This window comes from Spea bombifrons, chromosome 1 (genome assembly GCF_027358695.1).
Source record: "Spea bombifrons isolate aSpeBom1 chromosome 1, aSpeBom1.2.pri, whole genome shotgun sequence".
Taxonomy (NCBI): domain Eukaryota; kingdom Metazoa; phylum Chordata; class Amphibia; order Anura; family Pelobatidae; genus Spea; species Spea bombifrons.
The window spans coordinates 129,319,693-129,333,988 of NC_071087.1; the positions used below are offsets into that span (position 1 = coordinate 129,319,693).

Here is a 14,296-nt window from a genome sequence, read left to right on the forward strand (position 1 = left end):
CTCACCTCCGCTCAGCCTCCTCGCCATCTCTGAACGGAGCGCCCACGCAGCATGACTTTGGTGCTCTAAAGATCCTGCGCAATCTTCAAGGGCGAGTCCGGGAGCTGCGAGCCGATCACCAACTCTACCGAGGGGGAAGCATGGAGGACCTAAGCATGTTAAGGGGTGACCTTGGAAACTCATACAGAGAGAAGGTGATTGGATACACGTGAAGCTATTCCCCCGTTAAACATATGTAGTTTATTGTATAACCATTACAATGGTATATCTCACCACTTAAGATTATATACATACAGGATTATAATGTATACATGCGAGAAGTGCCTGAATCAACCAGGAGGGCTAGAATTTGGCTCAGCAGACAGTACCTTCCATTCACTGGCTGCTGTTCACCTTCATAATTATGACTTATCAAAGGAGTGGGGTTTATTCTTCTGCCACCGTCATAAAACAAAGATCCTGCTGCAAGTGCTGAATGGATCAGCAAGCACCCTCTGCCATCTTGCATTTCATTTGACAAGCAGATAGGCTTGGTTAAACTGGATCAGGAAAGTTACAGCATGTTTTGTGTTTTCAGAGGCAGCCTACATTGGCTGAAAGGTCCATGACACCTTTGGCAGGAAGAAGTATGAGGAAATAAGGAAGTGCCAAGTCAACACCAAACCTCTCAAAGCCATCAGACACTCCCTAACAGAGATCAACGTGTACCTAAAGGAGATCAACGTGTTCCTTCAAAGATCATTAGCTTACTATTTGCTTTTAAATGAGACTGTGTTGCTTACGTTTGCATCTTTCTGTTATAACTGTGGGAAAACAACGGTGTAGTGTGTTTTCAGAAACATAAGGTGACTACTCAACCTTGTTTAAAAACATGACTTCCTAGGCAGCTGTAGTGAAGGTTTTGATGAGAAACATATAGATTTGGTTCACATAACATTTTTTTTTAACTTTCATTTATTCCACAGGTGCTAAGCATATAGAATATAAACTCTGTGGTTAGTCTCCTTTGTCTCAGTGTCTCAGGTATGAGGCACGGCCTCCAGTTCAGGCATGTTCACTATACCGTAAGGTGAGAGGAACATAAATATTTTACAAATATGTGAAAATACAGCAATAATGTTTGGAGTATTATTGGTATTACTGTATTTCCAAGGTGGAAAATCAATAGAAGCCAGCAGTTCAGGCACAGAACACCACCCTCTGGTGGCAGGTTGGCAGAATACACCTATTTGTCCAACGCTCTCATACAAGGTCTTACAGTTAGCTGATCCATTGCTCTTCATTGAACAGCATAGATGCTTTAACAGATTGTAGGGATTATTTAGACATTGACCAGTAAAATAAAAGGATATTCAAGAAAATGCATTTTTGTATTATACAGTTTTCTTGTATATTTTACTTTATTCCTATTTGTATCTTTATCTTTTGGTATTTTAGATAAACAGGTAAGTGATAAATGACAAAAAAACTGTGAATTTCCATGACATGTACTGTGAAAACCAGGACTGAAAAACAGATATTTGCAAGTAGCGTAGTACATTGCTTTAATCTGTTTTATAATTATATATTCTGTGTTATAACTATAATCCGTATTATTATAATATTCATGTATAATACAATATAAGCTAGAACTTTGATATCTTAAACCTTTTAAATGCAGAAATTATTTTTTACACTGGTATCTTTTTTACTTTTTTTATATAATTATGTATTTGCACAACTCTTTATACTAAATAAAGTTGCCATTAATAAAGCGAACGTGTGGCGTATATATTAAGTGCTTATTTTTACACTAAGTACTGGGTGCCAGTGTTACAATAAACATTAATATTTGTAATTAAACGGTAATCGTGAAAATATTGTTGCTCTACATCATTTACCCCTTTTGTGTATAACAATAACAATGAGTCAGAACATGTTTCATTCATACTATCATCATCTCTCCATATTTCCCAGTCATAATCCATCCTTTCTTCCTCAATGTCACAATCTACCTATATAATACTAGTACTATATTTTTATATAGTATTATAATAATCTTATGAAAGCATAATTGAGTCTGTTTTTTTAAATTGTTGTCTTTATTTAAAGAAAAGGATAAAACTCTAGGAACAGCTGTGATGTATCTCAAGTAATAAGCAATAAATTAATGTCTGAATTGAATTATTCAATTCATGTTAGAGTATCATTCTGTTTATTCTTTAAAAGTAGGCAACGCTAACATCACGAGTGAGCAATAAGCTGCAAGTCTTGTAATTAAGCAAAAATACATATCTTAATATTACCAGGACAGTAGCAAAGCCAAGCTCTGAAATGGACAGCTCCAGCGCAGTGCTAATAAATACGAGGCTGGAACAATATTCTACACTGTTTGTTTCCGGGTGGAGAAACATACCCGTAGCGCACACTGTTGCTAGGCAACACTAAAGCCTGGTGACAGTTTTAGTGACAAGGCTGGAGTGACAGCCACTGTGGAAGCGTCTTGCTTATGAAACCAGCGAAGGGACTGCCTGGGAGAAAGCACCATTTAGTTGCTTTGGCCTACACTTACAAGTAATCTAATGGCGATTACAGATTATTTTTTAATTTTACAATATTAATTTGTTTTTAACAATTTTAACCAAGCTACTTGCTATCTGACCACTGGTCAGTGACCCTTTATATCAATGATCATTAATGAACCTCACCAATCAATAGCCAGTGACCAAATCTGAACATTATGTACTAACTCCAACCCTAATATCTAACTGCACAGTTTTGGCAAAAACAATGCCATGTGTGTAAGGAAAAAGGAGAGATTTCAGCGTGGACCAATTTGCTTTTAAAATGTGTTTTCTATCTTTGTGAGCTGTAGCTTGATGAAGACACCTGACATTGTTTCTATCCGTATGGCCTTCCTCCAAAATCACACCTCTCAGTATAGTTACCTAACAATGAATTTTCTGTTCTTAACCTTTCAATCTGCCACTTCGATGGCGTCCCTGAGGTGTGGAACTTGCTGATTTTTGTACCTAAGTGGAATTAGGTCTTTAATTTATGAGTATTCAGCAGTTGCTTCTGATCACTTAGAATATTCTGCCCATCAACCAACTAAACAATGTATATGGATGTGACTATGCAGCTATGTAATACTTAACACCTGACCTATGGTAGAGAAAACAGAGTTATCAGTAAAATTGGATACATTAATAGGTCTCCAGAATGTCCTTTGATGCACTTTGAATGTGCTGCTCTCGGCCAAATGCCGCATAGGTAGTTTTTGGCTCTGAAGATACTGTGAAGTTCATCCTCCCATTGATACTTGACAGTCACAAGGTGTTTTATGTTTGGGTGTTTCACAGATGTCCTACACAGACGGATATGTCCTTCTGAACATGGGTTTTTATACACCTTTACAATATCACTTGTGGTATAGTGTTTACCGTATATGGGAAATATTGTGAAATATTTTGGGGCTCTGCACACGATGACGCATCTATACTTTGTTAACAAACCATTCTGTTCCAGAACTTTGGCAAATAGGCATTGAATTGAAACTGTCATAAGGTCAACCTTTGGTCGGTACCTGGGACTATGAATGGTGGAGACAGTTGGCAAGGACACCAAGTAAAAAAAAAAATGGCCCAATACGTCCTGCTGGTCAGACGTTCTCAGCATTGTGAGCATACAGAACACATGACAGATATCCTGCCAGATTAAATCTCTATATTCTCTATATTTTCAAGTATGATTATTACGTGTCTGGTATGGACCATGAAGGGATGCCACATAGCTGCCATTTTTTCTTAGTTTTTTTCTTTTTTTATCAAAGAGCTGGGATGTATCTCAGGTAACAACCAATGATTTTATAATCTATTTTAAAAATATTACATTATTATACTGTTATGTCTTAAGGCATGCATTCTATTTACTCCTTAAAATTAGGGGCATTACGAGTAAGGAGGAGCAGTCTTGTAACACATACTATTATCAGGACATTAGGGAGGAGAAGTTCAGCAGTGGACAGCTCCACCACAGCGGTAAGAAGCACAAGGCTGGAACTAATGTCCTACGCTTTGTTTCCAGTCGGAGACACGAGCCTGTAGCGCGTACTGTTGCTAGGTGACACAAAAACATAGTGGCGGCGGTTTTGGGCGGGAAAGTTGGGGTGACGGCTGCTGTGGAGGTGTCTTGGCCATGAAATAGAGGTGCTGGAGCTGTTGTGCTGCAACTGTGGCGGCCTTGGAGACAGCGTTAGGCGGGCGATCTCTCCAGATATGGCGGCTCCTCAGCCGAGATCAGTGTCGGGCCTTGACGCGATGGTTACAGTGAGCGGCTCTGTCCAGAAATACGTGACCAAGAAAAAGAAGGTGCTGAATGCCGAAGAGGCCGAGTTGTATGAGCTGACTCAGGCGGCCGGAATTGTCATTGACCAGGAGGTGTTTAAGTAAGTATTAGGCCTAATAAGTGCTCACTACCTGGGCCTGGACTAGATATCCATAGGGCGGTGTATAGGAGATCATAGCTGAGGCTGTAATGGCTGACAGCTTTATGTGTGTTTTAATGGCTGTAGAATTGTCAGGGGGCCACTGGGAGGGTAATAAGGGTACCTAGTTAGAATAACCCCTGAGCTGATGTACTATGTGGGAATTATTTTAGGTGTCTGTTATAATATTTCTTTGTGATCACATCCCCAGGATCATGGTGGATTTATTGAAGATGAACGTGGCTCCATTAGCAGTTTTCCAGATGCTGAAGTCGATGTGTGCCGGACACAGAATTGCCGACGCTGCTCCCGCCGAGAGCCTCTCTTCGCTCTTACCTGCCAGTCACGCCGAGGCAAAAGGTAAGCTTGGTGAAGCCCGTGGGTGTCTTCGTTGTGTTTATATATTATTTTCTAAGCTAGACATTTTGTTTATATACAAAATAATTGTTTAAAAGCAAATATATTGGCGTCTATCATGATCAGATGTAGTGTGTTGGTGTAATATTATTTTGTATTCTTCAAGCTTTCCTTTTTTTACTTAAAAGGTAAACCTAGCCATCATAGAAGCTTTAATTTATGCGATGGCTGAGTGCCCATTTTAAATGACCTTTTGTAAATGCGTGGAGGGATTCTGCTCCATCCCCCCCGTCTTTCTTCAGCATCTAAGCTTGCAGGGAATGTGTTTGTCCGCGCACTATACTGTCTGGCCGCCGGCTCGAGTGCTGGCCGCCGGCTCGAGTGCTGGCCGCCGGCTCGAGTGCTGGCCGCCGGCTCGAGTGCTGGCCGCCGGCTCGAGTGCTGGCCGCCGGCTCGAGTGCTGGCTCCCAGTTCCTGCCAATGACTAGCTGTTTCATGCAGTCAAAAGTGGTGTGAAAAGTTGGACCATGGAGGGACTGGTGTGCTGCAGCTTCTCTTAAAGTTGAACGATTTAATTTTTCTCCTGCGTTACGTCATGTTTATTAAAATACTTTAATATGTATTAATCATTGGTGAGGCAACGGTGCTGGGAACAAGTATTTCCTGATTTTTTTAATTTTTTTTGCATATTTTTCACATTTAAATTCTGATCATCCAACTAATTTTAATAAAAGCCAATGTGAGTAACCACCAAATGTACTTTTTGAATGAACCTTTCGTTTATTTAAGGTAAATAGTTCATCAACTCCTGTATCACCCCTGTGAAAAAGTATTTGCCCCCCTAAACCTAGTAACTAGTTAAGCCACCTTTGGCAGCATGAAACTTTTGGGATAACCGGCAGTGAGTCTTTTATGTCGCCGTGGAGGCATTCTGGCTGCTCTTCTTGGCAGAATTGTTTTATTTCAGCCACGTTGGAGGGTTTTCGCGCATGAACTGCCTTTTAAGGGTCATGTCACAGCATCTCAATCTAACTCAACTCAACTCAAGTCAAGGCGAGGCCACTCCAAAATCTGCATTTTGTTTCCTTTGAGCCATTCAGGTGGACTTGCTTGTGTTCTCCAGATCGTTGTCCTGCTACATAATCCAACTCCCTGTAATAAGCAGAGGGGGCCGCTTGTTACCAGATCCATGCAGTCATGCGGCATTTTGTAATAAATTACACTTGAGGTCACTTAAATGACACTTATTACGGTCACTTCTATACATCTCATAATTGCATGTTTACTGCGCAATAGTCTGAACGCTTGCTTATACCTGGCTTTGGACGGCAGCGCTTGCCGACGGCTGGCTTTGGACGGCAGTGCTTGCCGACGGCTGGCTTTGGACGGCAGCGCTTGCCACCTTGGCTTGCTTACCAGTAACACTGTGGTAGTTCACCTTTAGTACTGTACATTTGGCTCGTGTTCTTTACAGCTACAGCTTTTTGCTGGGAGATCACATGTCATCTCTTCCAACTTTTAGTGGTTTAAGTGGGTTGTTTTCTGAGGCTCTTTGGTGCTACTTCTCATCTGGGTCCTCGTTACCTGCGTAAAGGACGCTAGCGAATGGTCATGTAATAGTTAACCATGTCTCGATTGCTAATATTGTCTACTTCGCTGACTGCAGGAAGAATCAAACAGAATCCTCCTTCAAATGTTACCCAGGGGCCGCTAGAAAGAGGCAACCGCGACGGGGCAACCCAGAGAATGCCTCGGCAGCCGAGCGCCGGCCGCATGCAGAAGAGCAGCAGTTCGGGAAAGAGCAGCGGAGGGAGCAGCACGTAGTCCCCAGAGCCATGCAGCCTCATCGGCTAACTCTGTTACTTACGGTACTGCGGCCCACCGGCCTTCGCTTCTTGGAGGGTAACCACATCCTGTTTTGTCCAACAGATTAATTTATTTAGTAAACGATAATTTAAGTCTGCCCCCCCCCATACACTTAACGGTTTATGTGACGGAAGAGCCTGTGGTGTTGCTTTGCCTTCTGGGTAATTTCTAAGGGTATATATTTAACCTAAAGTGCCTGTTCTCCTGTCACTCGAGCAGGTCTGACTAATCTGTCTGCGAGCCGATACTGTCAGAGAAGAAAATATGACATTAGGACAGAAGGTTAACTCCGTGGCAGAAGCATTTTGCTTGCTGTAAAGTTATGTTTTTTGGTACAAACTCCACCCAAAGTCCATCTGCATAACTATCATGTGCGTCCCATACAGACAGTCATGTATAAATATATATTTATTAGTGTGAAAATATTCCCATTCTGTTAATTGGTGATTTCCTGAACAATGTGATCTTCTAGCGAGGTTACGTTTCAGATATTGGGACAGGGAGACTTTTGCCGCCGCAGGTTAATGAAGTAGGAGCGGTTTCTGTCGGCTGAAGTTGTGCCGCCACAAGGCCGTTACTAGCATCAAGATCCTTCGCCATCTGTGTAACTGTCGTAAAGTTGTTTATTTTTTTAGGAAAACAATATTGTAGAGACCTCAAATCTATGTGCGCTATATTGTATTTATGGCCATAAAAAGTATCTGATGGCTTCCTTCCTTCCTACAAATTACCCAAGTATTCTTCAATAAATAAGCTTTACCATATCATTTCTAAACGTTGTTTTTGTGTCTGCGTTAAGATAACATTTCAAAAGATTGAGTGGGGAAAAAACATCTCATGATTTGGGGTCTTTTTTTCCACTCCTTTTATTCTTCGTATTTACATACATTTAATACAATTTCATCAATAAAAAAATTACAAATATACAACATGTTTCATTTCAAATCAACCTAAAACTCATTCAGTTTTAAAACAATTTACATAATTTTTTTTTTTTGTGAAATACCACCATGGTAGTGACAGCGGTCCCTTTAAACCGTTCGGTTCGACTTGCATTGGCTGCTGTCCTGGCAATATTACCAATTTCCTCACAAATAACCTCCCCTGATTCCATTAAGAGAGCTTAATGCAAAATAATTACACAAATGAATACAAAAATTACACAAACTTAAGAATAAAAGAGAACTATCAGGACCTGGCCCGTTCTGTGCTGTTGGGTACGATGATGTTAAATAGTTTTTAGCACGTGGGGGCCGTACATGTAAAAATACTTTAAATGTAATACAAATGCACAAACCGCATACACACCAATATGTTCTACCGATTACACTCCTTGTTCAGTCACGCAGTCCACTTTGCAGCCACCTGTTTAATAATCGAAGCTAGCAAGATAGAAACTGACCACCCGTGTACAAAAAACACAGTAGGAACCAGCAAATACCATCAATGAATTCTGTATTAAACGACCAAAGGTGCAAATTCTCCAGCAGCTGGGATTTCCAACGTGATCTGTTGCATGATGAGGAACGCTGTGTACTTCTCCATGGCCTAGAGCCTGGTGTCTGGCTGGAAACTATTTCCTTCAATGTCATGTTTGTGAAGTTCGTTTTCGATGATGTAAATGGAGCTGTTCCTAATTGCTTTCTTCTTTTTCATGAAAACCACAAACTGGTAGAAAAGTGCACCTAAAACAAAGGATAAGATGTGTTACATCGGTTGACACAAGTTACCGGGACTCATCTATGGGTCATGGTCTTGGCCAGACGTTGAGCGCTCTTGGCCTGTTCATCATTGTGTAACATTTGGCGAGCCAGTGCTTGGCGTCACCCTGGTCTTGGCCCACTGGCCTATAGGAGTAACAATGTCTCCAGATAAATAGTAGAGATAATATTACAAAAAGTAGTTCATAGAAACTGGAAAAACATAATATAAATCAAAGTTACTAGTGTGCTGGTAACTATGCTGCTCCCATTAAGGGGAGGAATAAGGGACATTTAAAAAAAAAAAAAAGCATTTCCCAACATCATTTATGTATTTTACTAATGATTAGTCTTGTCCAAAACGTAAAAGGTTTTAAAACTCAGATACCACAGTTGGTTATGGAGAATGGTCAAAAAGCACATTCCACGCAGCTAAATGTAAGGTAACGCATCTGTGTTCACTGATTACAAGCTGAACTGGGGCAGATGTTGGTATTCAGCACTCTACATTCTAATAATAAATAAATATATTAAAGTTAAGGAAGAGGTAGCCAACCAGTGCCTGGCCCACTACATACTGGTTGCCTTCATAGAATCTGCAATGTTCACGCCAGCTGGCATCCTCCTGTTACTAAGCATGTCTTTACAGAAGATGTATGTATCTCCTAGAAACCTTAAAATAAAGGTGGGTTACTTTTTTCCACAGTTGGTACTTACTAAGTAAGATGGTCATAAATAATACTCCTATGACAACAGCCAGTACTTCTGCATCGGTTAGTCCAGAGTATGGGACACACATGTCTTTGTTCACCTCCATCGCAGTAGTGGTGATGTCAGGAGCCCCTGACTGATGTTCAGTAGGAAAAGTGTGCGGAAGTGAAGTTCGGTGTTGTGTGGTGAGTACCGTCTCTGCGACTCTCTCTTTATCTGTGTTGGCTACTACCGCCGAATGCAGAGATGTTAGTTCCAAATCAGACGGTGAGTTTTGAGTATCTGCACGTGGCGTGAAGTCAAAAGATGGAGAGTTGGTGTCCCTCAAAGGGGAACTGTAAGATACGTCTTGTGAGTGAGTGAGTTCGTCCTGCGCGGTCTCTAATGTGACGCCTGTAACGTGTGCATCCAAACCCCCTGCCTCCGTACGCTGTCTCATGTGCGGATAGGGTTCAGTTACCGTAGTTGGCGGGGTGGCTGTTCTACCCGTAAGTAGTAAAAGCAGATCCGCAGTCGCTGAATGTACTGGTATGAACCAAACACCAATCGCCCCTAATAAAGCTGCAAAAACAACATGTTAATTCATGACAGTAAACAAGGGATTGCGGTGAAATGTGTTACAATGTTTATGGAAAACGTGGCCGTCTGTACTTCCCAATTTCAATGACACGTTATGGCAATGGTTAAGCACCTTGTAGCCTTCAAGCTGGTGAGTCTTTACAACTCCCATGACCCTTTGGTACCTGATCATGGGGGTTGTTGTTAATCAATAACTAAGTAGTTGTAGGAAGCCTCTTCCACACTTCTAGACACAATTACAGGCAGGAGTTTGAACCATGGTTCACCCGTATCAGTCCCACTGATTCAGCTCCTTTAAGCAATACAGCCATGAAAAATTAGACAAGACTCGCCAAACTTGGCATACGTTGACGTAGTGACGGGATAAGCAATACATGGCCATATAGTGTGACGGATTCCCTAGTATTTACGGCTTTCATTCACCGGGTATGCGCTGAATTCTTGCTTTGTTTTGTGAATCTAGAAGCCGCACAGAAATCTTTAGGAATCAGCATTATCTTTTTTATGAGTCAGGAAAGACTCAATATAAGGGTCAATATATAATAGATGCAATAGCCATCTAGTGATCTGCAGCGAGTAAAAAGAGTTTTCCACGTAACATGTTTGTTTGGGTTTTAGAATTAACTATTAAAAAGAATTTAAAAAAAATAATTAAAGATGAATTATATATTACGGAGGGAGGGACGGCCCAGGTAAATCTCTATACCTTGTATTAGAGATGGGGGAGTGGAAGGTTAGTGGTAATGCTTTTAATTGAATGATCATCAGATTCCTATTTATCCTGAACTTCATTCCTTCACGTTCTAACCTGACCCTGTGAATGAGTGAAAGTGCCCTTTTCCCTTTAACAAAAACCTGAAAGCAATGACAAATCACACGTTTCTCATCTTTAAATCATACAAACAACCTGCCCCATAGAAGCAAACGCACATGAAACGTGATGCTGTAGCGGTCCAGCATTTTAATTCTGACGCCTCGATATTCACAGGTTTGTATTACAGTATTACGTGCGACTGATAAACCACGTGAAAAGTGATCCAAAATGTAACGTTAAAGTTGCTTTTAAGATTCTGCTTCTCACATTAACCGCCCCCCGCTGGATAACTATTAACAAGACCCTGAGTCCAAAGTTTACGAAAGTTAGAAAACCGCAGCCCGGCTGGATCCCCTCTAGGGCGCCTTTACTGTTTGTTTGTTATTGGCTTTTCAGATCCTTCTCACTTAAATCTCACTACAGATCTCTTGCAATAGTGAACCCGATGTCCTAATAAACAGAAGTCCTAGCCCCAGGCTGACATATCAGGCATTCCTTTACTTGATACAACGGATGCTTTAATATCCTGTGTTTTTGTGCATTTACTCATCTGATACAGAAATAATATGAATAAGGCCATTCTTCAGCAAGGATGTGTACAAATGACCAATTTACTGAGATGGTGGTAGATACACGGAATAGCCTCCCATCAGAAGCCGTGGCCACTAACACAGTGAAGGAATTTAAACAACCCTCTAGATTGTAACCTTGCGAGCATGTATCGGTTTGTCTTTGTCTGTCAGTTCTAGTCTTGTCATGTGCCCTGAATACATGTATTGTATGAAGCACTGCATACATTGTATAATAATAAATAATATAGGGTCTACACCAGGAAAGATGGGCAGACTAGAGGGGCCGAATGGTTCTTATCTCCCGTCACATTCTGTTTCCTTCATATAGCAATCATTGAAAGTGCTTACAGCATGGAGTATAAGGCACAACAATGCGTATTGTGTGCATAGGTATCTATACATGAAGGTAACCACCCACCGCAGTGCCTGCATTATCTTTCAGAGCAGATTCATTACAGCAATGGCAGGAGATACCGTGTACGCATCAAACTGTGACTTAAATTCTTAAACCAGCCACTAAAAAAAATATTGGTCTTTTATTATGACTTTAAAATAAGGGGCTGTTTACCAGTCAATGATTTTACCTCCTAAGGAAGCAGGATTATCAGAGACAACAAAGATAAGATATCTGGCAGACTGGGGCTCTGGTTAACCCCAGACACAGCACAATAAATAACTGGCTTCATGCTGACAAATGGATTTTGGAAAAAGCTGAGCAGCCCCATAGCCAGGATGAAGACTTAACCCCTTGTGTCTGATCACTTAAGAAGACATCTGAATTCCACAAAAAGCCTTTTAATAGTAAATACCCTGTGCGTTTATCTCCAAACACTGTAAACCTGCACACGTACATGACTGTTCTATAAAAATAATAGTAAGTACATTAACTCTTTACTTATCACACCCTTCCGGTTCAAAGAATTACACACATTTAATGCTCCTTTAATACTGGCTGTTGCCGAACTACAACTACAATGATGTTGACAAGTAGCTACGGAATTTGATGGAGCTATATAAAACAATAAATAATAATAATAGTTGAGCATAACGGGAGTTGTAGTTTCACATGGTCTCACATGGTTCAGGATATATATATATATATATATATATATATATATATATATATAGTAATACTAATATATATATGTCTCACATGGTTCAGGATAAGTATATATATCTAAAAATATAATAATATATCTCAAAATATAATATATATATCTATCTATCTATATATAACATATATCTCTCAAAATAAAATATATATAGATAATATAGATCTCACAATATAATTATATATATATATATATATATATATGTGTGTGTGTGTGTGTGTGTGTGTGTGTATTTCTCTACATATAGATAGATATATATAAATATCTCAGAATTCCTACAGCATAACTCCCATGAATAGGGATGAGTTATTTCTGGCCAGCCCACATGGGAGAGTTTTTGTTTTGTTTGCCCCCCACCGAAGACTGGATCCAACTGGCTCTATTTAGCAGACATCGCCCCTGCCGTACACAGCGCTACTTCTCTCACTTGCGATCATATTTATCGCTCAAACCATCAAAGCATCGTCCTGCATGCGGCATATTCTACATACGGAGCTATAATATTGCCACAATGAGATACTATCACGGGTGGACACCAGGCATTCAATACATCAGTTAATGTACAGAGACGTTCATACTTAAACACGTTTAATGTAATCAGGTCTCGGGGGAGCGATCAGAACATTAAAGAAACTTCTTCACGATCCCATACACCGCATTATACTAAAGTCAGCGCAGCAGCACTAATTCACAGGGAAATGACATGCGTGGGTCTTTCTCTGTTCCGTGGCTGTCTCGGTTTTGTCTTAATCGTTATATTCCACGCGAAGCAAAACTTTTTTTTAATGCTTTTAACTGGGACCCCCCGACACCCCCCCAAGTCTCAGTTTAACGATCTGTCCAAAAAAGCAGCATTTATATGAGATTTCGTTAAAAATAATATTACATTTGGTGAGTCGTGGGATATCGGGACTGTCACAGATGGCTGCTATCACAGAGCCAGTAAGTTATAGACCTCACAAGAATTATTTTTGTAAATAAGTAAAAGAAATAAACAAATAAAAAAATAACTGAAATAGGTTTTATTACAATATTTGAGGTTAAAGACATTATTATTGAGCACAAACTGACCTGCAAAGAGTAGAAATCCCAGACCACAAGTGCTTCTCATCTCCACATTGGTCTCCGGACAGTCTAATACAGAGAGAGTCTCTTACCTTCTACTGTCTCCAAAGCCAATGGACTACTCATTGAGATTTGGGATTCCTGCTCCTCCTCCAGAGGCTGACAAAAGACTTCTGAGCTCTCCGATTCGAGGGGAGAGAAAAGGTTCCTTTTTGTGACGTCAAACAAAAACAATCAGATAATGCAGACTATCTGGAACTGCTTTGAAATCAATTTAAAATGAGATAACTATCAGATGACGTCATAGTATAAATTGTATATGTTATTTCTACACACACATTATATATAGTATACATGGGCTATATGTCAATTATCATACCACTGAAGCCAGGTCAATATTCAGCTTCACACCCCACAGATTTTACCAAGTGAATGGCTTGCAGGATCTCAATATGCATAGCCTGGGGCATAGAAGAGGAGGATGTGATAGGAATACTTAAATACTCAAAGGGATTTGACAAAGTATGGGAGGGAAGGTTATTTCAAAGGAGGAGAGTGTTAGAACAAAAGGTCTAAAAATCGAGATCAGAGGTTTAAATGTAATGTAAGGAAGTTTTACTTTACTGCAAGGGTGGTAGATAAATGGAACAGCCTCCCATCTGGCGTGGTAGAGGCTAATACATTTAAACATGCTTGGGATAGGCATAAATATATCCTAAATTTAAGACAAGATCAAGGACTGATTACAGTCTTACATCAGTGGGCAGACTAAACAGGCCAGATGAAATTCTATGTTTCTGTGAACTTGGCCAGCAGCTAGTCCTGAGTGATCAGTAAAGTTAAGTAACCAAACGTCCCCCTCTCCCTCCCTGTGTTGCACCAATTGGCTCCTGTGGGTAACAAGTATTCAGTTTCATAGTCAAGCTACAAATGGTGCTACAGATGTGAAGTACGGCGGCTTCCCGGTAGTAGTAAATTAATCTATAGGCACGGTATCTAGCGCGGAACAGCACAGGTTAGCGTACATTTACATGCAATGATTTGGTGCAACACAT

The 14,296-nt window shown here is 40.4% G+C and overlaps 2 protein-coding genes across 3 annotated transcripts; one reads left to right on the top strand and one right to left on the bottom strand.

Moving 5' to 3' along the window:
• The first annotated feature begins 4,088 nt into the window (after positions 1-4,088).
• Positions 4,089-6,941, top strand: LOC128475088 (mitotic-spindle organizing protein 2B-like). Its single transcript, XM_053457566.1, has 3 exons — positions 4,089-4,426; positions 4,677-4,825; positions 6,489-6,941. The coding sequence occupies exons 1-3, from the start codon at positions 4,257-4,259 to the stop codon at positions 6,644-6,646; spliced, it is 477 nt and encodes a 158-aa protein (XP_053313541.1). The 5' UTR covers positions 4,089-4,256; the 3' UTR covers positions 6,647-6,941.
• Positions 6,942-8,189: 1,248 nt separating this feature from the next.
• LOC128475096 (uncharacterized) lies at positions 8,190-13,491 on the bottom strand. 2 transcript variants are annotated; one of them, XM_053457582.1, is made up of 3 exons: positions 13,334-13,491; positions 9,106-9,660; positions 8,190-8,373 (listed from the first exon to the last, which is right to left on the bottom strand). In XM_053457582.1, exons 1-3 carry the CDS (start codon positions 13,365-13,367, stop codon positions 8,237-8,239), a joined length of 726 nt encoding a protein of 241 aa, XP_053313557.1. In that variant the 5' UTR covers positions 13,368-13,491; the 3' UTR covers positions 8,190-8,236. The 2 variants fall into 2 exon arrangements, with proteins under 2 accessions (XP_053313557.1, XP_053313553.1); XM_053457578.1 differs by having other exon boundaries at positions 8,191-8,373; positions 13,248-13,490.
• Positions 13,492-14,296: the final 805 nt, after the last annotated feature.

Coding starts and splice junctions, on each gene's coding strand:
- LOC128475088 (XM_053457566.1), top strand. CDS start 4,257: ATGGCGGCTCCTCAGCCGAGATCAGTGTCGGGCCTTGACGCGATGGTT. Junction 4,427..4,676: donor ATTGACCAGGAGGTGTTTAA/GTAAGTATTAGG, acceptor TCACATCCCCAG/GATCATGGTGGATTTATTGA. Junction 4,826..6,488: donor CAGTCACGCCGAGGCAAAAG/GTAAGCTTGGTG, acceptor CGCTGACTGCAG/GAAGAATCAAACAGAATCCT.
- LOC128475096 (XM_053457578.1), bottom strand. CDS start 13,287: ATGAGAAGCACTTGTGGTCTGGGATTTCTACTCTTTGCAG. Junction 9,661..13,247: donor GGGATTTCTACTCTTTGCAG/GTCAGTTTGTGC, acceptor TTGTTTTTGCAG/CTTTATTAGGGGCGATTGGT. Junction 8,374..9,105: donor ATTTATGACCATCTTACTTA/GTAAGTACCAAC, acceptor CCTTTGTTTTAG/GTGCACTTTTCTACCAGTTT.